Here is a 25,904-nt window from a genome sequence, read left to right on the forward strand (position 1 = left end):
ACAGCTTGCAGGGCACAGTTGAGGAGAGCAGGTTGGTAAGTGTTTTAAGAAAGGTGTCTTTGCTCTTATTTGCTTGGCGGTGTGCGAAAGTGACCAAAGAGCACGAGATGAAATCTCCCTTACGGCCCTGCCCTCAATGACTAGCTCGTTTACTCAGTTTTCAAGTAGAGATCCTAGCAGTCTCATTTTGGTGTGTGGCTCATATCAACGCAGTGGTGTTAAGTTTGTTCCTATTTCAGGCATTCCAGAAAACAGCTGCAAACCCTGAGAGATATGGCTGGATTGTTGACCTCCTGGAGTAGTTAGGCCTTTATTTTTAGTTGCAAAGTAAGGTTTCCCTTTGGGACTATACTTAAACACATTTCTAAAACTGCTCTTCTGGGACAGTTAATTATGGAAAACATGCTTGACTTCTCAGTGTTGGGGCTAGCATTCTATATGCCTTCCACCTAGTCCAGTGTTGTTGTTGTTGTTGTTTTTCTCCTTTATTCCAATAATAGTGGGAAAAAAGATTCATGGAGGAGGATAGACAAACGTTTGTTAAGAGATACACAAGTACAACTAGATAGGAATAAATTCTAGTGTTCTATAGGATAACTATTATTAGGCGTATAATTAACAACAAAAATACACAATTTGTTGTATATTTTCAGATAGCTAGAAGAGTGGATTTTGAATATTCCTAAGACAAAAAAAAAATAAGGTGATGAATCTACTAATTGTTTCCCGACTTGATCATTACACATTATATACATGTACCAAAATGTCACATTGTACTCCATAAATATGTACAATTATGTGTCAGTCAAAAAGAATAAAAGCAAAACGTCTTGAACGATGTTGCATATCCTTTGTTATAGTCGTTATAACTTAGCCCTTGATCACCTTGTAATTTAAGAAAGTAGGTCTGGGCGTGGTAGCTCACGCCTGTAATCCCAGCACTTTGGGAGGCTGAGGTGGGCAGATCATGAGGTCAAGAGATCCAGACCACCCTGGCCAACATGGTGAAACCCCGTCTCTACTAAAAATACAAAAATTAGCTGGGCGTGGTGGCGCACACCTGTAGTCCCAGCTTCTCATGAGGCTGAGGCAGAAGAATCGCTTGAACCCAGGAGGTGGAGGTTGCAGTGAGCCGAGATGGCACCACTGCACTCTAGCCTGGCGACAGAGCAAGACTCCGTCTCAAAAAAAAAAAAAAGATAGTAGTACTGTCTTATACAAGAATAACTAACCTATGGTAGATTAATGCTATATTGCTATATAAATAATTCATATCTGTCATGTGATTTCCATTTTGAACTGCCTACAGATAGTGTCCCTTAACATTTTAATCTACTTTTTTTATCCCCCTACTCTTCTGCTTCAGTAGGAAAAATTCGTTTTCTTTCCCTCTAGATTATCATCTGATGCCATCAAACTGTCTGTGTAATTTAATCAGTCTCTTAAATCAGCATTGTCAGTTACAGAGATGCCTTGAGACAGATGATTGGAAGCGGGTATAGATCTGAGCAGTCGTTACAGTCTGATATATGGGATTGAGAGCACAGTGGATCTGTGTTTGTGTACCTCCTCCTCTTTTTGAGTGCATGATTGTACCTGCATTAGTTATCAGGTATGCTGTTAGTTGACCCAACAGCCCCATTGGGATTTGGAAAAGAAAAAAGTTTATAGCCATTCAGTTGAAGTTTAAATTTAGGGCTCGAAATTGTGTTGATTCAGTTGTGACTTCTATTTTTCCTCTTAATGCCTTTCACTTCTTTTTTTTTTTTTTTTTTTTTTTCCTTTTCAAAGAGAGGAGGTCTGGCTCTGTTGTCCAGGCTGGAGTGCAGTGGTGTGATCCTAGCTCACTGCAGCCTCCAACTCCTGCCTCAGCCTCCTGAGTAGCTGGGACTGCAGGTGCAGACCACCAAGCCTGCATAATTTTAAACAATTTTTTGTGGAGATGGGGTTTTGCTGTATTGCTCAGATTGGTCTTGAACTCCTGGCTTCAAGTGATCCTCCCTCCTTAGCCTCCGAAATTGCTGGGGCTTGCACTTCTGGTCTCAATGTTTATTTCCTGCTTACCCCCCTCTGCCCCTGCTACCCCATACAGTCCTGCCTTTTCTTGAGTGCTCTCTTTCTCCATTTTATTATTTTTCAGTATTTCCAATCTTTCCTGTTTATTTTTTCATCTCTTCCTTGTGCTATATACTATTGCTAATTGTGCTTATGTACTTGTTAGCTGTGAAGGAGTGGGAAATAGAATTATGGATGGTTTATTCTGACCACTCCATTTTAGTCTTGACACATAGACCTGACTTGTGCCTACTTCCTTGCAAGTTGATCATACTTTAGGCCAGGCTTGGATACTAGTATTAGCCTTGACCCTCTCTGGTGTTTTTGCTAGCTCCTACGTCCTTTATGATTCCCTCTCATCATAAAATATGAAAATTAAGTAAATTGAAGGTGTTCAATATCTTGTGGTCTTGACTTTTTCATTTTAGCTGATCGTCGTGTGTTGCCACCCATTCATGTCAAGATGACTAAGTTTGGATTTTTGCGATTGTCCTATGAGAAGCAGGACACACTTCTGAAGCTTCTCATTCTGTCAATGGCTGCTGTATTATGTGAGTGTGCATGTGAACCTCTCTTTCTTTGGGGATAGAAAGAAGAAAGTCTAGAAAAAAATTGAAAATCGCTATCTTAAAATGCCTTGTTCTTTTTAGCAGATTGTTATGTTTTTCCATTCCTCATTAGTATAATTTTATGAAGGCAAAATAAAAGGAATATAAAAGTCAGGGCTATGAGCCACACGCGGTGGTTCATGCCTGTAATCCCAGCACTTTGGGAGGCTGGCGTGGGTGGATCACTTGAGGCTGGGAGTTTGAGACCAGCCTGGCCAACATGATGAAACCCTGTCTCTACTAAAAATACAAAAACTAGTTGAGTGTGGTGGTGGATGCCTGTATTCCCAGCTACTTGGGAGGCTGAGGCATGAGAATCGCTCGAACCTGGGGGGCAGAGGTTGCAGTAAGCCGAGATTGCACCACTGCACTCTAGCCTGGGCAACAAAGCAAGACTCTGTCTCAAAAAAAAGAGGGCTGTGATCATCTTTGAAAGAATGGGAAGCATGCTGTGCCAATTCTATTTTCTCATAGGGTTGAAAGTGATATTGGGGACCCTTGGATAACTGATTTTTGTAAAAGACAATTGTCTTCAATTTAGATGCCTCCTATAGTATTTTTGAAAGTCTCTTGAGAGTTTACTCTGTATTTTAGATTTTCTGGCTCTTCATGAATCCTAGGTGTAATTTTGCTTGCCATACCTATTACTTTGCTCCAAGGTTAAGGTTAGTTATGTGTGTATGGTGGGGGAGTCAGCGTATATAAAAGATGACCATGTAAGTTGAGTTTGGTATTAGTAGGTGAATGTAATGTTATAGGCTTTTATAATTAGTTAACTGTGACCTATGAAAGTGGAAAATGTAGATGCCATTGTCAGGGGAAAGTAAACTTCTCTTGTTTCCTTTATGTGGGGAAAGATGGATAAAGACTTTATTCAGGGATTATTTTATATTTTCTGTGACCTCTCTACTGGATAATACTGTCTTCATTATAATACTGTATCTGCTGTTCTTTCATGGCACATTACCAATAAAATATTAACTCTCTGGTTTTTGCAGCCTTCTCCACTCGTCTGTTTGCTGTCCTGAGATTTGAAAGTGTTATCCATGAGTTTGATCCGTGAGTACCTTTGCTTGATCTGGTATTATTTCCTTTGGGAGGCATTCAGGTTCATGGGTTTCAGATTCAAATTTCAGTCAGCTCTCAGTGATACAGATGCGCTTTCAGTACATTTAAGGGAAAAAAAAAACCTTAAATTCTTCCAAAGGAGATAATTATCTCCTTTTAAGACGTATGTGTTGGAGTCCAGCACAGTGGCTCACACCTGTAATCCCAGCACTTTGGGAGGCTGAGGTGGAGGGATCACTTGAGCTCAGGAGTTCAAGACCAGCCTGGGCAACATGGTGAAACCCCATCTCTACAAAAAAAAAAAAAAAAAAAAGTATGTGTTGGAATTGACCAAGTAAGTCTCTGAAACTCAAAAAATGTGAGAGGCATTGCTAGTATGTCTGCCTATTACTTAAGATCTGGCTAGGCTAAGAGAATTCTGGCTGCCCAGTTTGGTAAAAGTTTGTGATGCAGGTTGAAGGAAAGGGTCCTGGTGTGTATTCCAGGCTCAGAAGAGAATCACAAACAATGGACTTGAGATTCATGACATTTTGCTGTTTGTTTATTTGTTTAGCAATTTATGTGATAGAAATTGTGCTTCTTAGTTAAATTCTAGGGCAATGAAAAAAACTCAAAGTTATCAGTTTGATAAGGAATTTTGTTCATTAGATGAAAAAGATATAGTGGAATTCCTTAGTGGTATTAATAACTAGTATTTACTAAGCATTCATTTTGTTCCAAGCACTAATTTACAGATTATCTCTAAATCCTTTCAGCAACCCTTTGAGATGTAGGTACTATTATTCCCTTCTTAGAAATGAGGAGACTCCACTGGGCACGGTGGCTCAGGCCTGTAATCCCAGCACTGGGGGAGGCCAAGGCGGGCGGATCACAAGGTCAGGAGTTCGAGACCAGCCTGGCCAACATAGTAAAACCCCATCTCTACTAAAAATACAAAAATCAGCTGGGCATGGTGGCATGTGCCCGTAATCCCAGCTACTCTAGAGACTGAGGCAGGAGAATCGCTTGAACGCAGGAGGTGGAGGTTGCAGTGAGCCACGATCATGCCACTGCACTCCAGCCTGGGCTACAGAGCAAGGCTCCATCTCAAAAAAAAAAGAAAAAGAAAAAGATAAAAGAAATGAGGAGACTCAGGCTGGGAGTGGTTATCTAAGGTTGATTATTCAGTACGTGGAGGAACCGTGATTTGAATGTTGGTTTGTCTGACTCCAGAGACTGCAGTCAGTGTGTTATGTTGCCTAAAGTTAAGGCTTATAACAAATTTGGAGGGCCAAAATCATAGGTTCTTGAAATATTATTGGTATCTTAAAAATAGTATATTCAATCTTGTGGAGTATTGATTGAAAATGCCTGCATCTATTTGCAAATTTATAATTTTGTTTTGTGTAGATATTTGAAAGCATTTTGGAGGCATTACAAATAATTCTGTTTTGGGCCTCCCAAATTCAGTTTATATTTTTTCTCATGAATGAGGAGACATGTCCTTTTGTTTTTTCTTTTTTTGTTTGAGATTGGGTCTGACTGTCACCCAAGCTGAAGTGCAGTGGAGTGATCATGGCTTACCGCAGCCTTGACTTGTGGGGCCCAAGTGATCCCCCCACCTCAGTTTCCCAAGTAGCTGGGACCACAGGCATGTGCCACCATACCTAGCTAATTTTTTAAAAATTTTTTGTAGAGATGGAGTCTCACTATGTTGCCCAGGCTGGTCTCAAACTCCTGGGCTCAAGCAATCCTCCCTCCTCGGCCTCCCAAAGTACTGGCATTACAGGCATGGGCTTCCATGCCCAGCGTACTTTTGTTTCTTGATCCCAATCTGTTAGGCTTCTTTCTCAGACCCTCTGAATGAGCAAATATTGATGTTAGATAATCAAGGAATGCAAGAGCATCTGCTTTGTCGTCAAGAGCTGTTAGGGACCATAAGGGACTTAACACTTCCTTTTGCAGAGGAGGAAACTGATTCCCAGAGTGGTGAATGCAGTCCAGACCTATTCCTACTAACTTATACTTCCTCTCTCACTCTGCGTCTCCTACTGGTAGGTAAAGGACACAATTCTGACACATATTGATGTCTGCAACCCTCATCTCTTCTGTTTCTGACAGTCACCAAAATAACATCAGTGACAAACAGAAGGATAGAGATTTCTGCCATCTGTTGCTTCTGTTTACTTCAGCTTTCAAAACTTGACTGACCAAGGAGGAAATAGGGTTAGAGAGGTGGGCAGAGAGGACGGTTAGTCATGATTATCCATAGTAATTAAACTGTCTCTAGTTTGAGACTCTTTGTTTATTTTTGTCTGTCTTCCTTTTTTTTGGAAACAGGGTCTTGCTGTGTCACCCAGGCTGAAGTTCAGTGGCTCAATTATGGCTCATGCAGCCTCAACTTCCTGGGCTCAAGTGATCCTCCCACCTCAGCCTCCCGAGTAGCTGGGACTACAGGCACGCGCCACCATGCCTGGCTAATTTTTGTGTTTTTTGTAGATTGGGTCTTGTCATGTTACACAGGCTGGTCTCAAACTTCTGTGCTCAAGCGATCCATCCACCTCTGCCTCCCAAAGTGCTGGGATAACAGGCATGAACTACTACACCGGCCTCTTCTTTATTTTTATTTATTATTATTATTATTATTTTTTTTTGAGATGGAGTTTCGCTCTTGTTGCCCAGGCTGGAGTGCAATGGCACAATCTCAGCTCACCATAACCTCTGCCTCCTGGGTTCAAGCGATTCTCCTGCCTCAGCCTCCTAAGTAGCTAGGGTTACAGGCATGCGCCACCACGCCTGGCTAATTTTTGTATTTTTTGTAGATTGGGTCTTGTCATGTTACACAGGCTGGTCTCAAACTTCTGTGCTCAAGCGATCCATCCACCTCTGCCTCCCAAAGTGCTGGGATAACAGGCATGAACTACTATGCCGGCCTCTTATTTATTTTTATTTATTATTATTATTAATTTTTTTTGAGATGGAGTTTCACTCTTGTTGCCCAGGCTGGAGTGCAATGGCACAATCTCAGCTCACCACAACCTCTGCCTCCCGGGTTCAAGCGATTCTCCTGCCTCAGCCTCCTAAGTAGCTAGGATTACAGGCATGCGCCACCACGCCTGGCTAATTTTGTATTTTTAGTAGAGACAGGGTTTCTCCATGTTGGTCAGGCTGGTCTCGAACTCCCGACCTCAGGTGATCCACCTGTGTCGGCCTCCCAAAGTGCTGGGATTACAGGAGTGAGCCACTGCGCCTGGCCTTATTATTATTATTATTTATTTTATTTTTTGAGACAGGGTCTTGCTCTGTCACCAGGCTGGAGTGCAATGGCATGATCAGGGCTCACTGAAGCTTCAACCTCCCTGGGCTCAGGTGATCCTCTTATTCAGCCTCCTGAGTAGCTGGGACTACAGGCGTGTGCCACTAAGTCCTGCTGATTTTTGTATTTTTTTTTTTTTTAGAAACAGGGTCTCTCTATGTTGCCCAGGCTGATCTTGAACTCCTGAGCTCAAGTGATCCACCTGCCTTGGCCTACTAAAGTACTGGGATTACAGGTGTTATCTACCTCACCCAGCCTTATTTCTTTTTAAATAAGAAACTTAAGGACTTACATATTTTGGGCCTAAAGAACTATCTTTCCATTTAAAGCTCTTAAGCATTTTATATCAAATATTTTTCATGTTGTCTATGTATCTGTGTATCTTTCTATATTTTTTTTGAGAAAGGGTCTTGCTCTGTTGCCCAGTCTGGAGCACAGTGTTGCGATCATGGCTCACTGTAGCCTTGACCTCCTGGGCTCAAGCAGTCATCCCACTTCAACCTCCTGAGTGGCTGAGACTTTAGGTGTGTGCCACCATGCCTGGCTAATTTTTAAAAAATGTTTTGTAGAGACAGAGTCTCACTGTGTTGCCCAGGCTGGTCTTGAACTGGGCTCAAGCGATCCTCTTGCCTCAGTCTTCCAAAGTGCCAGGCTTACAGGCATGAGCTGCCATGCCCGGCTGTAATCTATATTTTTATGCTTCTATATAGGTGACATAAGAAGCATTTTAGATAACCACATGAGTAGACCTTGTTAAAAGTTTAAACACTGATTAAGAAAGTTGTGTTATGAAGTAGGTTAAAATTTTTTCATCCTGCATATGATGGTTTACCAACATCTTTAAAGATTCTCATCACTGGAAATTATTCATGTGTCTTTGTGTGCAGTATAGATTTTTAAAAATATGTTCCTGTCACTTAAAAGCCAGAATCTGGCCAGGCATGGTGGCTCACACCTGTAATCCAAGCACTTTGTGAGGCCGGGGCAGGTGGATCACCTGAGGTCAGGAGTTTGAGACCAGCCTGGCCAATATGGTGAGACCCTGCCTCTACTAAAAATACAAAAATTAGCTGGGCATTGTGGCGAGCGCCTGTAATCCCAGTTACTTTCAGAAGGCTGAGGCAGGAGAATGGCTTGAACTCCGTAGGCAGAGGTTGCAGTGAGCTGAGATTGTGCCATTGTGCTCCAGCCTGGGCAACAAGAGTGAAACTCTGTCTCAAAAAAAAAAAAAAATAAGAAAGCCAAAATCTATTGGTGCCCACATCTCAGTGGCTTTGTCTTCATGGTGCTTGAATTCTCTGACTGGTCCTAATGCCTACCACATGTCAGCTTGTTGAAGTATCCCATTTGATTGCTTTGTTACAATGTTAGGCTCCAGTTTCATTTCCTTTTTATTTATTTATTTATTTTTCTGAGACGGAGTCTTGCTCTGTTGCCCAGGCTGGAGTGCAGTGGCGATCTCGGCTCACTGTAACCTCTGCCTCCAAGGTTCTAGCGATTCTCCTGCCTCCGCCTCCTGAGTAGCTGGGATTACAGGCACATGCCACCATGCCCAGCTAATTTTTGTATTTTTAGTAGAGATGGGGTTTCACCATGTTCATCAGGCCAGTCTCGAACTCCTGACCTTGTGATCCACCTGCCTCGGTCTCCTAAAGTGCTGGGATTATAGGCATGAGCCACTGCACCCAGCTCATTTCCTTATGAGAAAAGCAGTGCTTTAGTTGAGACAAGCATGGAGATAGAAGTAAACAGACTTATGGTAGTGTAAAATGATTTTCATGGCATAATATTTGATGTTAAACTGATTTTTCATTGAGTAATGCTGAATTTCTCAATGGTGTATCCTGAGGAGCAAAATTCACCACAAATTTACAACAAAGTTTATTTCTTGCTATAGGTACTTTAATTATCGGACTACCAGGTTCCTGGCTGAGGAGGGGTTTTATAAATTCCATAACTGGTTTGATGACCGAGCCTGGTACCCTTTGGGACGAATCATTGGAGGAACAATTTACCCAGGTGAGGAGACCAGATGTGTTTTTTTTTTTTTTTTAAAAAAAAAACAGAAATATTTGTATGCTAGAGAACCAGTTTCTTTTATTTTTAATAGCTTTGTCTTGTGACACTTGTAATTTCATCCTGATTACAGGTTCCTAAAAGTGCATCTTATATAAACAGGAGTACATTTGTAGTAGACTGGAGATGGGTGGTTTTTATACATTCTAGACTTCTGATTGAATCCTTAGGAGAGAAATTTATAGGCTTACTGCAGTTGCTATCTTAGTATTTCTGGTGATTTGTCAAGACTTACATAGTCACTTTATTGTATCTGGGATTTTCCCTTTCTTTTTCCCTTAAGTTCTGGTAAGACAACCTAATGGAGTTTCTTCTTCCTGTTACAGGTTTAATGATCACCTCTGCTGCAATCTACCATGTACTCCATTTTTTCCACATCACCATCGACATTCGGAATGTCTGTGTATTCCTGGCCCCTCTCTTCTCCTCCTTCACCACCATCGTCACGTACCACCTTACCAAAGAGCTCAAGGTGAAGGATTTGGGGTGACAGGAGGCTTGGGAATGAATGTTATTGAGCCTCTCTAATCAATGCTGGAGGGTGGGGGACAGAGCCTTAGAAAGGCAGGGAGCCAGAAGGTGAAGACAGCTTTTACTGGGCCAAATTAATTGGGTTCACTCCAACCCCTTTCTGCAATATGTGTTTTTTTATCATTAGCAACTGTTTGTCCTTATGAGAGTACAGTTGAAAGTGAAATGTAAATTGCAACATAAAAAAACATTTAAAATGCAAAATGTGAGGTTTGGATTTTGAAGTCCTCACAATGTAAGGGAGAGGAAAAAAAAACTACATGAAACATTCCAAAACGGTTAGTTTTTCCTACCAGGAATGTACTCAGCAATTATTTGTTGATTTAAAAAAATTTTTTTTTTATTTTAAAATTCTTAAGCCATTTGGCTTCCGTAGTAGACTCCATAATGCCAACTCTGTTTTTCCAGGTTTCAGCATTGCTGACCTTGGCTCCCTGGGTGCTATTCTTAGTTTGTGCTGCGGTGTTAGAGAGATACCTGAAAGGTGATAAACTAGTAGGGGGTTTGGGAAGCCTGAATTTAGTTTGGAAAACTTTTTCATCCTTCTCCTTGCTGCCCTTTCCCAAATTTGACTCTTTCAACAGACAAGTCTTTACTTTTTTGGAATGTGGCTTATATCTGTTGCTCCTTTCTCCTGAGCTCAAAGGGTGCCTGGTGATATTTAAGCTTTATTGCCTAAGCTCCTGGCATCTTCAGTTTAGGTAGATTATCACTTAGCTTTCTTGGCTTTTTAACTGAAATAATAATTTTCTTCCTTTGATTGTCCTTGCATGGCTTTTAGAGGTGTAACTGGTGTTCCAATGATGTACAGATATTGTTAGGGGTAGAGACTTACGAGCTTGGGGAGATTGGTAGCCAAACAGCCCATTCTGGGACAGTATTGATCTTTGACATCTCACTTGATTTGTCTGTCCTCAGCATATGTGTTCTCAGTGTCAGGTTTGGTGTCATCATGGGGAATTGGTCATGAAGTTTTTAGCTTGCTTGTGCTGTGAGCATTTCTAGCATTTCTAACATCTCACATCTACCTTCGAAATTGTTGGACTGTTTTCTGGGCTCATTATAAACAGAATGGACTAGTGGATCCTCTATTCTTTCTCAGCATTGTATTGGTGTTAATGTCTTATTACCCTTTTTTTCTTACAGGATGCAGGGGCTGGGCTTCTTGCTGCTGCCATGATTGCTGTAGTTCCTGGATATATCTCCCGATCTGTGGCTGGCTCCTATGATAATGAAGGTAAGACTTTTAAAATGCTGAAGAAGATCATCTCACATTATCCAACAGAGCTTCACAAAGTGCAGTCTATGGTTTAGCAATAATAAAAATGGTAACTGGGTGAGAAGATTAGAAATGGGCAGGAATGGATCTTGGACAAGCTCATGTTCTCTTCCCATCATCCTTTCCAGAAAGGTAGTTGGTAACTTTTCTTACAAGTCTTTGGTTCATCTCTGCACTCATAAAATAGTTAACTATTGTTTTAACATTATAATCATTTGCTTTATTTTCCTACATAAAGGGAGTAGATGTCCTTAAAATTTTAATGACTTATTGACTTATTCTCAATTCAACATACATTTGTTGAGTGTTATTGGGAAAACATAGTATTAAGTGTTAGATAATGACTAAGATTACTTTGTGCATAATTATAAGAAATTAAAGAGATAGGTAATGAATAAGGTTATATTGGCCCATCATCTATTAAGGAAGATTAAAATGGACGTATAAATATAACTCCAGTGACAGGAGATAGTACTATGTGCCAGTGACAGGAGATAGTACTATGTGCCATGATAAAAATTTGAACAGAGTACTTCAGGAATGTAGTGGAAGGAGAGATTTGGGGCTGAGCTTGGTGGCTCACGCCCTGTTATCCAGTACTTTCGGAGGCTGAGGTGTGTGGATCATTTGAGCTCAGGAGTTTGAGACCAGCCTGGGCAACCCTGTCACTATAAGAAATACAAAAATTAGCTGGGCATGGTAGTATGCGCCTGTAGTCCCAGCTACTCTGGAGACTGAAGTGGGAGGATCGCTTGAGCCTGGGAAGTTGAGGCTGCGGTGAGCTGTGATTGCCACTGCACTTCAGCCTAGTAATAGAGCAAGACCCTGTTTTTGTTGTTGTTGTTGTTTTTATTTCTGTTTTTTTAAGAAAAAAAAAAGCAGACTGGAGAATCAAGGAAGGCTTTTTAGAAGTGGTTGAGGGTCAACTGGGTCCTGAAGTTGGGACTTCATTAGGCAGATATCAAGGAAAGGGGCAATTGGGGCATGAGTATTATATGTTAAGACGCAGAGGCAGGATGATGAATGATAGTATAAGATGTCTTTAGAACTATACTAGCAGGATGTTTAGTGCTTGGAAAGAATGATAATAATGGCCAATATTTACTTAATGTTTATTATATGCTAGGTACTCTTCTAAGTGCTTTACAGGCATTAATTATATTTGTTTTCAGAACACTTTTATGAAGTAGATACTATTACTTCTTCTTACATGAAACTGAAACAAAAGGAAGTAAATAATTTGCCTAAAATTACACTATTACTTGGTAGTAGATCCAGGCAGTCTGTTCCAGAACAGTATTCTTAACGACTATACTAGCCTGGCCTCTTGTTGAATTTTTGGTGTGTCCTTTCTGCAGGGATTGCCATCTTTTGCATGCTACTCACCTACTACATGTGGATCAAGGCAGTAAAGACTGGTTCCATCTGTTGGGCAGCTAAGTGTGCCCTTGCTTATTTCTATATGGTAACTTCTTCTACATGTTTTCAATTTTTAAAGTTCTCTAAATACTGTATTTCCTATGGGTACTTATTGTTTGACCAACTTTCTTTTCTGGTAGGTTCCCCTAAATTTTTTTCTTTTCCAGTATATTTTTTCTGTTCATACTTACGTATACATGTAGACTTCCTTAATTGCTTCTACTTGCTCACATATCCCTAAATCCTCTGTGTGATCTTACAGTAGATTGCATTTAGATTAATTCTGAGGCTTGAGTCCCTCTCGTTATGTGATCATGACATCAGCAACCACAAGGGAGCAGGGGATTGAGTTACAGTGATGGGTTTGAACTTGATTTTATATTTTCTTTTTTAAAATTTATTTTATTTTGTGTGACCTGTACATGTAAGGACTTGATTTTCCTGTTTAAAAAAAAAAATCAGTTATTTGAACTCTTTAAGCCATTTGGCATAAATAAAGTTATAGTTACTATAAGTGTTCTTTAAAAAGTCACAGGTGATATCCTACAATAGAGTGGTGGTGGTCTGAGGAGGCATACTCAGAGGAACTGTTTTTTTCTATTCCATCATAGGTCTCGTCATGGGGAGGTTATGTGTTCCTGATCAACTTAATTCCTCTCCACGTCCTGGTGCTGATGCTCACAGGCCGTTTCTCTCACCGGATCTATGTGGCCTACTGTACTGTTTACTGCCTGGGCACTATACTTTCTATGCAGATCTCCTTTGTGGGTTTCCAGGTGAGCCCTTGACTGAGTAGGGTTTTCAGCTTCTACTTTTTCTATGCAGCCCCAACTAGACTGATTTATCTTAGATTCTGTTAAGAAGAGTACGACTTATTCACAGCCTTTATATTGAACTACTTGTGTTAGTTGAAGCAACAGAATTACTGGTCATTAAAGTTTGCATCCAGGAGTCTGCTAATATTTGCTCCATGGAGTTTGAATTTCATGGCTCTTACTTTGGCTTTAAGTTTGTGGGAAGGGAAGGGATATTTAGTAGAGTTGAGTTTAGATGAGTGATCAAAGTTAAAATTTCCAGTCTTTTTAATGCAGATGACCCCATGTAGTAGCGGAGATTCCTGATCTTAATGGCATCTAATTGTAAGTGCTTCAGGAAGTAAAGCACAAACCTTTAACCACATTGCTCCACAGGGTTAACAGACAACTGTTAAAGAATAATGTGGTATGTTTGATTTCTCTTGTGAAATTATCATGAAAATGCAAACCTTATTTAGAGGTCAACAAGTATTTCTTTACTGATCACCTACTGCAGATTGTCCCCAACTTATGAAGTGTGACTTAGGATTTTTTGGCTTTAGAATGGTGTGAAAGTGATCTGCATTGAGTAGAAACCGTACTTCCAGTACCCATACAAGCATTCTGTTTTTCACTTTCAGTACAGTAGTCAATAAATTACATGAGATTCTCAACACTTTATTATAAAATAGGCTTTGTGTTAGATGATGTTGCCCAACTGTAGGCTAATGTTAAATGTTCTGAGCATGTTTAAGGTAGTCTACGCTAAGCTGTGATGTTCCATACGCTAGGTGTATTAAATGCATTTTCTACTTAAGATATTTTCAACTTAAAATGGGTTTATGGGGATGTAACCCAATCATAAGTTGAAAAGCATTTGTATATGCAGTTTGCTAATCACTTGAAAATGTAAAAAGAATAAAAATACGGTCATAGTCCTTAAGGAAGTTTTGGTCTTCTTACAGGGAAAGAAATACAGGCAGCTGTCTATATCCGATAGGCTACAGTTCTGGAAGTGTGGTTCTTGAATCATCATCACTAGCAGCAGCAGCTAGAAACTTGTTAGAAATAAATGCAAATTCTAGAGCCCCAACACAGACCTATTGAATCAGAAACTCTGGAGGTGGGGCTCAGCAATCTGTGTTTCAACACTCCTACCTCCTTGGTGATTATGATGCCCACTAGCATTTGAGAACCACCAATCTAAGGCAAAGAATGATTAAGTGCTAGAAGAGAACTAATGTGATATGGAACATAGAGTGGAGTGATTGATTTCAGTTTGGCAGATTAGGAAGAGATGATATTTGAGCTGGACCTTGAATGATGAGAATTTTAGTGGATGGGAATTTGGGGAAAATGACAGTCTAGGCTAAGGAAATAACCTGAGCAAAAGCCAGAGATGTGATAATGATAGTGTATCTTATGCTTTAGGGGGCTGCAAATATTCTGTAGAAAATATGGCTGGTGAATTAAACCCTTCCCTAGATTGGCCCTGATTCCTTCGGGGCCTCAGAACTCATTTGACCATTTGGTTTGAACTAGATAAGAATAATGCAGGCCTGCACTGGACTTACTCATTTTTTTTCCTTAGTATTAACATACATATCCTTTTACCTACAGCCTGTCCTTTCATCAGAGCACATGGCAGCCTTTGGGGTCTTTGGTCTCTGCCAGATCCATGCCTTTGTGGATTACCTGCGCAGCAAGTTGAATCCACAACAATTTGAAGTTCTTTTCCGGAGCGTCATCTCTCTGGTAGGCTTTGTCCTTCTCACCGTGGGAGCTCTCCTCATGCTGACAGGTAGGGAAGGCTCACAGCTTTTTTTTCTTTTTTCTTTTTTTTTAAGATGGAGTTTCGCTCTTGTTGCCCAGGCCGGAGTGCAGTGGTGCGATCTCGGCTCACTGCAACCTCCACCTCCCAGGTGCAAGCGATTCTCCTGCCTCAGCCTCCTGAGTAGCTGGGATTACAGGCGCCTGCCACCGCACCCGCCACCATGCCCAGCCAATTTTGTATTTTTAGTAGAGACGGGGTTTCTCCATGTTTGTCAGGCTCGTCTCAAACTCCCGACCTCAGGTGATCCGCCCGCCTCGGCCTTCCAAATTGCTGGGATTACAGGCGTGAGCCACTGCACCCGGTCAGGCTCAGAGCTTTTACTATTAAATGCAGATGGGTACAGACATAGAATAAACTCCAAAAGACAGGGTATTTTCTGAACACAAAAGATTATTTTTTTCTTATTTCTTTTTTCATCGGAAGCATGTACAATCCCACAATTTTACATTCAATCCACTTTTCAGCCCAGTGTTTGGATTCAGCATAGCAGAAAATGTCTTGTTGGAGCTGCTCTTAATCACACCTGGTGAAAGGACTATATCTTACCTTGAGAATCTTTCTCTTTTTTCTTTCTTTTTTTTTCTTTCCTATTGATTGGGTGGGAGAAGTCATTATATTGCTTACCATACCCTCCAAGGTGGCACTCATCTAATCCCATGGAAACTAAATCATGGCTGTTTAGTTGGTTGGAAAGCCAAATTTTCCTTCTTTTTCTCTACTTTGATTTCTCAGAGATGAATTTGATTTTGCTCAAGTCTATCTATTGACTAATTCAGAGCAGGACTTGAGGATATAGTTGATTTAATCTCTACAGTTGGCCTTGGTTTGACCAAATTTGGCCTAAAACCCTTTCAGGTAGCATTTCTGCCTCTGTTCTTCTCTCCAAGTTTGTATACAGCCTGGCTTTATTCTGCTGGCAGTGCTGACAAAAGTACTCTCAGGTTTGAAAGAAAGGAAGGAGTGAAACTCTCTAAGTATTGGTGGCAATTAAGCAAAAACCTAATCCTTCTCTGTCACTGAGAATCTTATTAAAATGGGAAGTTGTGATTAATTTGGATCAGATGTTTGTTTGAAGACTGTGTGTGGAATATTTATTGCCTCTTTGCTGCTAGGAAAAATATCTCCCTGGACGGGGCGTTTCTACTCACTGCTGGATCCTTCTTATGCTAAGAACAACATCCCCATCATTGCTTCTGTGTCTGAGCATCAGCCCACAACCTGGTCCTCATACTATTTTGACCTGCAGCTCCTCGTCTTCATGTTTCCAGGTATGTGGCCTTGTGTTCTGAAATGGCCTTGTTCATAAGAATCACAATTTGATTCCACATTTGCAAGCTACCCTCATTCGTGTTTTGTTTTTCTTTGCCTGTTTATGTTGTGTAATACAGAGGACGGCTAAGCAAATTTTCTCATGTATGAAGCTGAGCAGAAGTCAGAAGTTCAACAGTTGTAGATATTGGCAAGTTCAGCCTCACAGTTTTCTGTTCATTTGTCATTTGTGTTATAAGTTAAAATTTAACCGTAATTTTTACTCCGGTTTTGTTTTGTTTTGTTTTGTTTGAGTACTTCTGTCGTACTCCTTCCCCTTTACCCTTGTTTTTCCTCTTGGCAGTACTGAAGTCCCATAATGAGTACTGCTGATTGTAAAGCCTCATCAATCTCTTATCTTCTGGCCAATCCAGATGTGTTTTAGAATTTACCGGTGTTAGTGGTCTTTTTCTCTTAAAAAATAACTTTTACTTTTTTTTTTTTTTTTTGAGATAGAGTCTTGCTCTGTTGCCTAGGCAGCAGGGCAGTGGTACAATCTCAGGTTACTGCGGCCTCTGCCTCCTGGGCTCAAGCCAACCTTCCACCTCACCCTCCTGAGTAGCTGGGACTACAGGTGCACACCACCATGCCCGGCTAATTTTTGTTTTTTTTTTGTAGAGATGGGGTTTTGCCATGTTGCCCAGGCTGGTCTTGAACTCATGGGCTCAAGCAGTCTGCTCACCTTGGCCTCCCATAGTGCTGGGATTACAGGCGTGAGCCACTGTGCCTGGCCAACTTTTACTTTTTTCTTACTGTGAAAGTAATTTGTGTATTGTAAAAATATATGTAAATAAATAGAAAAAGATGCTGGGCACAATGGCTCATGCCTATAATCCTAGCCAGTTAGGAGGCTGAGGTGAGAAGATCACTTAAGGTCAGGAATTTGAGACCAACCTGGGCAACACAGTGAGACCCACATCTTAAAAAAACAACAACAGGCCTGGAATTGTAGTTCACATCAGTGATGCCAGCATTTTGGGAGGGTGAGGTGGGAGGATTGCTTGAGGCGAGGAGTTCAAGACCAGCCTGGGCAATATAGCGAGACCCCTGTCTCTACTTAAAAAAAAATAATAATGCGCGCACACACCCATACCCACACACACACACATACACACATATAAAATAAATAAAATTAGCTGGGCATGGTAGTGTGCACCTTTAGTCCCAGCTACTTGGAAGGCTGAGGTGGAAAGATTACTTGAGCCCGGGAGTTTGAGACCAGCCTCGGTTATACAGCAAGACCCCCAGCTCAAAAAAGGTAAATATTCAGGAGTTCTCACTACCCATGTCTAGCCACTGTTAACATTTTGATGTATATTTATCAAATAAGAATGAGATCATAGTTTTTTCCCTGATTTTTTTTCACTTCATAAAGAATCAAATTTCTCTGTTACTTAGTATTATTTTATAGAAATACTTAAAATGTATCATTTATTAGTTTTTTAAAGTACAGAGATGTGTCAAGATGTGTAAGAAGGCGAGTAGTACATAATCTCATGCAGCAATATTTTAATATATTCCATTTTATAAATATAGTATAATTAGCTCCTTGTTTTTGGACATTTGGGTTGTTTCTGATTTTTTTGCTACTTTAAAGTGTGCTGTAGTAAACATCTTTGCATGTTTCTATGATTGTTTTTTTAGGATAAATTCCTGGAAGTGGAATTGCTGGGTTAAATGTGTGGAATCATCCAGTCATATAATGAAGATACTTTACCTTGTAGGTTTCAACCTACAGGACTCAGCTGCTTATTTCTCCTTCCCTCTTTTGTAGTTGGCCTCTATTACTGCTTTAGCAACCTGTCTGATGCCCGGATTTTTATCATCATGTATGGTGTGACCAGCATGTACTTTTCAGCTGTAATGGTGAGGATGCCCTCAGTCTGGTAGACTTTTTCACTCTAACTCTGAGGTGCTTTTTTATCTGTCTGGCAGAATTCAGAAAGTACTGATGATTGTGCACATGCTTCCCTCTGAGCATTTGAGGGAATGAGTTGTAAGTTGTTGATCCTTTCCAGGAACGTATGGGACACTCATACATTCTGGTTGTGGGGTCCAACTTTCTTGGATTCGTAACTTTGTATTATAGAAGCATTTTTGCACTTTGTTGGATAATATGACCCTGGGTGTCTTAAAACGGGAGATGATATTTTTTTCTTGAAGGCGTGGGAGTATTACCCAGTGCTAGATTGTTAGAGGAGGGATTTGATTTTTTTTTTTTTTTTTTTTTTTTTTTTTTTGAGACAGAGTTTCACTCTTGTTGCCCAGGCTGGAGAGCAGTGGCGTGGTCCCGGCTCACCGCAACCGCCGCCTGCTGGGTTCAAGCGGTTCTCCTGCCTCAGCCTCCCAAGTAGCTGGGATTACTGGCATGCACCACCACACCCAGCTAATTTTGTATTTTTAGTAGAGATGGGGTTTTCCATGTTCGTCAGGCTGATATTGAACTCCCGACCTCAGGTGATCCACCCACCTTGGCCTCCCAAAGTGCTGGGATTACAGGCGTGAGCCGCTGAGAATACACACATTCTCTTATATACTTTAAATCATCTCTAGATTGTAATACTAATAACTAATACTAGGTAAATGGTTGTTAATACTGTATTGTTTAGGGAACAATGACAAGAAAAAAGAGAGGAGAGATTTTGTATATTGTAGTAAAACAGTGTTTCTCATACTTTTTTGGTCTCAAACCACAGTTATGAAATATACTTTATATCATTATTCAAGACACACATACATATGTACATGCATATAATTGAAACAAAGTTTAAGAAATACATACTAATACTGCAACTGTTTCAAGTATTTTCTCTTTCACTTTTTATGGAAGTCATGTTTGATGAAAACCCCTAAATTGATGTCTTGATCTACTAATAGGCTGAAATCTGTAAATTGTGGAACACTGATTAGACTGATCATGCTTCCTGTCTCTGTTAGGTGCGTCTAATGCTAGTGTTGGCACCTGTTATGTGCATTCTCTCTGGCATTGGAGTCTCCCAGGTGCTGTCCACATACATGAAGAATCTGGACATAAGTCGTCCAGACAAGAAGAGCAAGAAGCAACAGGATTCCACCTACCCTATTAAGAATGAAGTGAGAAGCAATGTTAAGAGTAGACTTGGGAAACTCTGTGTGTGTGTGTGTATGTGTGTATGTGGGCAGCGGGGGGTGGGAGGAGTAAAGTAGAGCACTGTCCTAGGTGGTCAGAATTAACTCATATAGCCTCTGACTTATTTTGATCAATCTCATCTATATGAATGTGTCTAAGAAGTTGTCCTGTGTTGTGTGAATTTAGTTTGGTTAACTACACAATTAATTCTTTTTCCTTGTTTAGGTGGCAAGTGGGATGATACTGGTCATGGCTTTCTTTCTCATCACCTACACCTTTCATTCAACCTGGGTGACCAGTGAGGCCTACTCTTCTCCGTCCATTGTACTATCTGCCCGTGGTGGGGATGGCAGTAGGATCATATTTGATGACTTCCGAGAAGCATATTATTGGCTTCGTCACAATACTCCAGAGGTGAAGATTTGGGAGGGGTGGGAATTGTGGGTTAGGGGCAAAGGGGAAGACATTTGATGTTACAGTGAATCATACAGCTTTTAGATGGGTGGAAAGCTTGGTGAAATTGGAACTTTGCAACTCTAGTCTTGAATGAGCCTTAAAGGTGAACCTCCATTCAATTCAGGGATCTTTTGTAGTTACTCTTACTAGTAATTATCTAGACTTTGCATGGACACTTTTATTGATATGATGATTTTAACATGAGGTAGAACATCCCAGTTATAAAAGAAGAAAAAAGTTATAGATAAATAATACATGTTCACTTTAGAAAAATCAGAAAATTGAATCAAGAAGAAAGATATAAATCTTGTGTAAAGTGATCACCTTATGATAACTGCTTTTAACATTTTAATTTATATCTTTTGAGAATCTGAAGTGATTTCCTTTACAATAACTATTAGGAATATCATTTCTGAGACAATTTGTTAGGAATAAATACTTTTAAGAGTCTCTTAATTCTTGTCCATCGTATCATGTGATTTCAGTTTCCACCCCATCTTTATAGTAAGTGATTTTTGCAATTCTGTTAAAAGGTTATTTAAGAAAATTGTCTAATGACACTAGGCTATTGATGTGGCTACATTGCACAGTCTCCCACACCTCCCACCCCATTATGTTTGTATAAAGTGACCTGGGATGAAGTGTTGGGAATGTTGGTTTGTTATTTGTGCTGAGATTTTATAATTGTATATAAATGGAAGACCAGGTGCCAGGATTTATTTTCTGGTTTGACATGCATTACTTTGTGAAGAAATTGATTAGTTAGCCAGGTGTCACTTCTGTCAGACCAAAGATGCCTTCTCTGTTGCATTTGATTTTTAGAGACAGTGAGAAGCTTGTTATTTCCATTTCCCATTCTACTTTCAGGATGCGAAGGTCATGTCCTGGTGGGATTATGGCTATCAGATTACAGCTATGGCAAACCGAACAATTTTAGTGGACAATAACACATGGAATAATACCCATATTTCTCGAGTAGGGCAGGTAAGATAAAGGGATCTTTGAGTGTTTGGTGTACAGGGTCTAATGGGAAATGTGTCTGCATGAGGGGATCATATGACTTGGGATTTTGCTCTGAGAATTGTACGTTTGTTTTTCCAGGCAATGGCATCCACAGAGGAAAAAGCCTATGAGATCATGAGGGAGCTCGATGTCAGCTATGTGCTGGTCATTTTTGGAGGCCTCACTGGGTATTCCTCTGATGGTAATATACTTGATTCTGTTTCTAGCTGCAGGACATAGATTCTAAGAAAACTAGATGAATATCCTAGTTTTCTGTACTTTTACTAATATTTTACTAAGATATTTTTCTTTTATGGGAAGTTCCTAAGTATTTGCAACTTGAAGTTTGGGTATTTTGATTTTTTTCTTTTTGTAACAAGAGGACATAAATGTAAACAATTCTTGTGTAGGTACAGCATGCTATATGATTGTCTAAGGCATAGAAGTAGTTCCACAACCAGTAATAAAACCAAGCTGAACATAAGGCTCATGACAATGAACTTAAGAATTAGCATTTTTTTAGTGGTTTTAAGCCATATAATCATTGACCAGCTTAGAAATGTTTTATATGGCCTGACAGCGTGTAAAAAAAGAGAACATTTTATATATATATAAAATATATATAAATAAAAGTGTGTGTAAAATGGAGGTTACCATGTGCCCTATGATTATTGGCACAAAGATTTTTAGAATAAACATCCAAATATAGTTATCTGCCTTAAAAGTTAATGTAATGCCTGTTTACACTTTAAAAAGTTAAGCAGTTCACAGCTGGTATGGTGGCTCACACCTGTAATCCCAGCACTTTGGGAGGCCAAGGCGGGCGGATCACTTGAGGTCAGGAGTTCATGACCAGCCTGGGCAACATAGTGAAACCTTGTCTCTACAAAAATTAGCCAGGCGTAGTGGCACATGCCTGTAGTCTTAGCTACTCAGGAGGCTGAGGCAGGAGAATCGCTTGAACTCGGGAGGGAGAGGTTGCAGTGGGCTGAGATTGTGCCATTGGACTCCAGTCTGGGCAGCAGAGTGAAACTGTTTCAAAAAAAAAAGTTAAACAGTTCTGAAGGTTTATAATAAAAAGTGATAGTTCACTGCCCAAAAATCTAAGCCCCCTTAACATCAGTCCCCAGAAGCAATTATTCCTGCAGCTATTTCTTCTAGTACTTACATGCATATTTCTAAATACTGTGTATACAGTTTCCCCTCCATATCCGTGGGTTCTGCATCTGTGGGTTCAACCAACCACAAATGGAAAATATTTGTGAAAAAAAATCATAATACAACAATAAAAATCATACAAATAAAAAATACAGTATAACAACTATTTACATAGCATCTACACTGTATTAGGTATTATAGGTAATCTAGACATGATTTAAAGTATATGGACAGATGTGCATAGGTTATATACAAATACTATACCATTTTATATAAGGGACTTGAGCATTTGTGAATTTTGATATTCTGGTGGGAGGGGATATATAAGTTATACTTTTTATTTTTTAAAGAAGATAATATGATAACCATTAAAAAACAATGCAGAGGCCAGGTGTGATGGCTCATGCCTGTAATCCCAGCACTTTGGGAAGACTCTTGAGGTCAGGAGTTTGAGACCAGCCTGCCCAACATGATGAAACCCCGTCTACTAAAAAAATACAAAAATTAGCCATGTGTGGTGGCACATACTTGTAATCTCAGCTACTTGGGAGGCTGAGGCCAGATAATCACTTGAACCCGGGCAGCAGAGGTTGCAGTGAGTTGAGATTGCGCCACTGCACCCCAGCCTGGGTGACAGAGCGAGACTCCATCTCAAACAAAAAGAAAAAAGAAAAATGCAAAACACTGTTACTGTCTAGATCCATGAAAACATGTATGTGAAGATCATAAAAGAAGATAGTGTAGTTGTCCCTCTCTATCCATGGAGGATTGTTTCCAGGACACCCCCACCCCTATCCTCACCCCTCACCAGGATACCAGAATTTGTGGATGCTCAGGTCCCTTATATAAAATGGTTTAGTATTTGTATATAATATACACACATTCTCTTACATACTTTAAATCATCTCTAGATGATAATACTAATCCCTAATACTAGGTAAATGGTTGTTAATACTGTATTGTTTAGGTAACAATGACAAGAAAAAAGTCTATCCATCTTCATTACAGATGCAGTCATCTGTTTTTTTGTTTTGTGAATATTTTTGATTAGAGGTTTGTTGAATTTATGGATGTCAAACCCACAGATATGGAAGGCCAACTGTTTTGATTAATTTGTTACACTGAATTTATTTTTCAAGGTCAAATTATTCATTGGGCTTTACTAATAGGAGTTCTGTAACATTTGAGAGGCATAATAAAAATAAAAAAAGTTGGGCCTGGCCCAGCTTCTTTTTTTGTAGACAACCATATCTTTTGAACAATGGGCTGTCCTTGATGCAGTTCCTATCATCATCATCATTATTGTTTTTGAGACAGAGTTTCACTTTGTCACCCAGGCTGGAGTTCAGTGGCACGATGTCTGCTCACTGCAGCCTCTGCTTCCCATGCTCAAGTGATCTTCCCACCTCAGCCTCCTGAGTAGCTGGGACTACAGGCACACACCACCATGCCCGGCCAATTTTTATACTTTTTGTAGAGATTGGGTTTCGCCACATTGCCCAGGCGGTTCTTGAACTCCTGTGCTCAAGTGATCCGCCCATCTCAGCCTCCCAAAGTGCTGGGATTACAGGTGTGAGCCATCACACCCAGCCATTCCTATTACTTTCACTCTTCCATTCATAGAGCTTATGAGGTTTTTGCTTCAGACATATCTGCCAGGCAGCTACAATACTATTGTTCTATGATAGCCGAGCTGATGTTCTGGGGGTTTATTTTTGTTCCTGTTTCTGGCACTATGATCTAGGCAAGTCTCTGTGCCTCAGTTTCTCCATTTGTAATATGAATATAAGAATGCAGACACTGAACGAAGATAGTAATATTATTCATTGGATGTTTACCATGTGACAAACAACTTACTAAATGCTTTACATGTTGTTACTCATAATAACAGCCCTATTGTTGTAGATACTCTTATTTTTCTAATTTGACAGATGAGAAAACTGAAGCACAGAGAGGTTAAATAACTTGCCCAAGGTCACCCAGCTAGAATTGGCAGTGCTGGAATTCAAACTTAGGCAGTTTGGATCCAGAGTCTGTTCTTAACCACCGTGATATCCCCTTGAACTCTTTGCAGTAGTGCGATAGGAATCTTGTCTTTTTTTATGCATTAGAAATATTTTTAATACTAACCATCCAGTGAAACATGTAGCAACTGATTTCCCTAAAGCCTGTGCAAGCAGTACAGTAAATGATGAACCCTAAAAGAGATATCATGAGTTGATGATAGTGTCAATATTTATTAAGCATGGGAGTGTGTTTGACACAGAAATGTTGACTTCTCATATACATGCTTTGGAGGTCTATAATTTTGCAGCTGTTGGTCAAGAATGAGAACACTCATGTCTTGTCTACCTTTTTGGTAAAGCTACTACTCTTTAGATCAGTCGTGCCCACTGTCTAATAGAAATAATGGGAACCACATTATCATTTTAAGCTTTATATTAGTCACATCAAACTAAGTATAAAGAAACAGGTGAAAGTAATTTTAATAATTTTAACTGAATATTCATATCAAAACATTATTATTTAATTTAACATGTAACCAGTATACCCCCTTTTGGGGTTTGTTTTTTTTTACTAACTTTTCAAAATCTAATGTGTATTTCATACTTACCTAGTGTGTATTTTATACTTACAGTACATCTTAATTTGGACTAGCCACATTTCAGCTGCTCAGCAGCTATATATAGCTCATTGCTGCTATATTTGATAGCCTAGCCCTAGCTAATCTATAGGACCAATTTCAGTTGTGGCTTAAGTCTGGACTAGTAGCATAGGATTTCAGGAGTATAATAATTTCTCAGAAAAGTTGTATATTTTGACGAAAAATGCTTTGCCCGTATGTTGTCCTCACTATTTTTACAAATTAGAGTTAAATGATACCAATCCCCATTAAAAAAATGTTGAGGAATTTTCTTAGAAATACTAACCTGCTTTAACTCCAGCAACCTTTGTGATGCAGCAGTTCTTTTTTTTTTTTCTCCTAGATATCAACAAGTTTCTTTGGATGGTCCGGATTGGAGGGAGCACAGATACAGGCAAACATATCAAGGAGAATGACTATTATACTCCAACTGGGGAGTTCCGTGTGGACCGTGAAGGTTCTCCAGTGCTGCTCAACTGCCTCATGTACAAGATGTGTTACTATCGCTTTGGACAGGTTTACACAGAAGCCAGTGAGTGACTCATAATAATAACAGTAGTAATAATAGTGATTACTAATACACAGTATTTTCCATATGCCAAGCACTAGTAAGTGCTTTGTGTCTGTTAACTCATTTAATCCTCACAGCAACCCAAAAGGCATATACTGATATTATTGTCATATTATCTTTATTTTTGTTGTTTGTATATTTTTTTGAGACAGGGTTTTTGCTCTGACACCCAGGCTGGAGTGCAGTGGTGCAATCATGGCTCACTGCAGCCTTGATTTCCTGGGCTGAAGGAGTCCTCCTGCTTCAGCCTCTTGAGTAGCTGGGACTAAGGTGCACACCACAATGCCTGGCTGTTTTTAAAACTTTTTGTAGAGATGAGGTCTCACTATGTTGTCTGGGCTGGTCTGGAACTCCTGAGCTCAAGCAATCTTCTTGTCATGGCCTCCCGAAGTACTGGGATTACAGACCTGAGCTACTGCACCTAGCTATTGTTATTTTTGTTTTGTTTTGTTTTGTTTTGTTTTTTGAGATGAAGTCTTGTTCTGTTACCCAGGCTGGAGTGCAGTGGCACGATCTCGGCTCACTGCAACCTCCACCTCCCAGGTTCAAGCGATTCTCCTTCCTCAGCCTCCCGAGTAGCTAGAATTACAGGTGTGCTCTACCATCCCCAGCTAATTTTTTTTTTTTTTTTTTTTTTTTTTTGTATTTTTAGTAGAGACATTGTTTCACTATGTTGGCCAGGCTGGTCTCGAACTCC

General features: G+C 40.0%; 1 protein-coding gene across 2 annotated transcripts in view; it reads left to right on the forward strand.

Moving 5' to 3' along the window:
• The window catches only part of STT3A (STT3 oligosaccharyltransferase complex catalytic subunit A), a 28,278-nt gene that overhangs the window by 589 nt on the left and 1,785 nt on the right, over window positions 1-25,904 (forward strand). Inside the window, exons 1-16 of one of the 2 annotated variants that reach the window (XM_019036526.4) lie at window positions 1,399-1,612; window positions 2,484-2,606; window positions 3,662-3,722; window positions 8,924-9,045; window positions 9,429-9,574; window positions 10,780-10,870; window positions 12,271-12,377; window positions 12,943-13,107; window positions 14,746-14,926; window positions 16,072-16,227; window positions 18,042-18,133; window positions 19,205-19,360; window positions 19,602-19,790; window positions 20,700-20,816; window positions 20,934-21,036; window positions 24,980-25,168. In XM_019036526.4, coding sequence (XP_018892071.1) covers window positions 2,519-2,606; window positions 3,662-3,722; window positions 8,924-9,045; window positions 9,429-9,574; window positions 10,780-10,870; window positions 12,271-12,377; window positions 12,943-13,107; window positions 14,746-14,926; window positions 16,072-16,227; window positions 18,042-18,133; window positions 19,205-19,360; window positions 19,602-19,790; window positions 20,700-20,816; window positions 20,934-21,036; window positions 24,980-25,168 — 1,963 coding nt within the window. In that variant the 5' untranslated portion in view covers window positions 1,399-1,612; window positions 2,484-2,518. Of the gene's footprint in view, window positions 1-1,398; window positions 1,613-2,483; window positions 2,607-3,661; window positions 3,723-8,923; window positions 9,046-9,428; window positions 9,575-10,779; window positions 10,871-12,270; window positions 12,378-12,942; window positions 13,108-14,745; window positions 14,927-16,071; window positions 16,228-18,041; window positions 18,134-19,204; window positions 19,361-19,601; window positions 19,791-20,699; window positions 20,817-20,933; window positions 21,037-24,979; window positions 25,169-25,904 lie in introns of those variants that run through there. The other variant, XM_019036525.4, reaches the window with a different exon arrangement.

This window comes from Gorilla gorilla, chromosome 9 (assembly GCF_029281585.2).
Source record: "Gorilla gorilla gorilla isolate KB3781 chromosome 9, NHGRI_mGorGor1-v2.1_pri, whole genome shotgun sequence".
Lineage (NCBI taxonomy): Eukaryota > Metazoa > Chordata > Mammalia > Primates > Hominidae > Gorilla > Gorilla gorilla.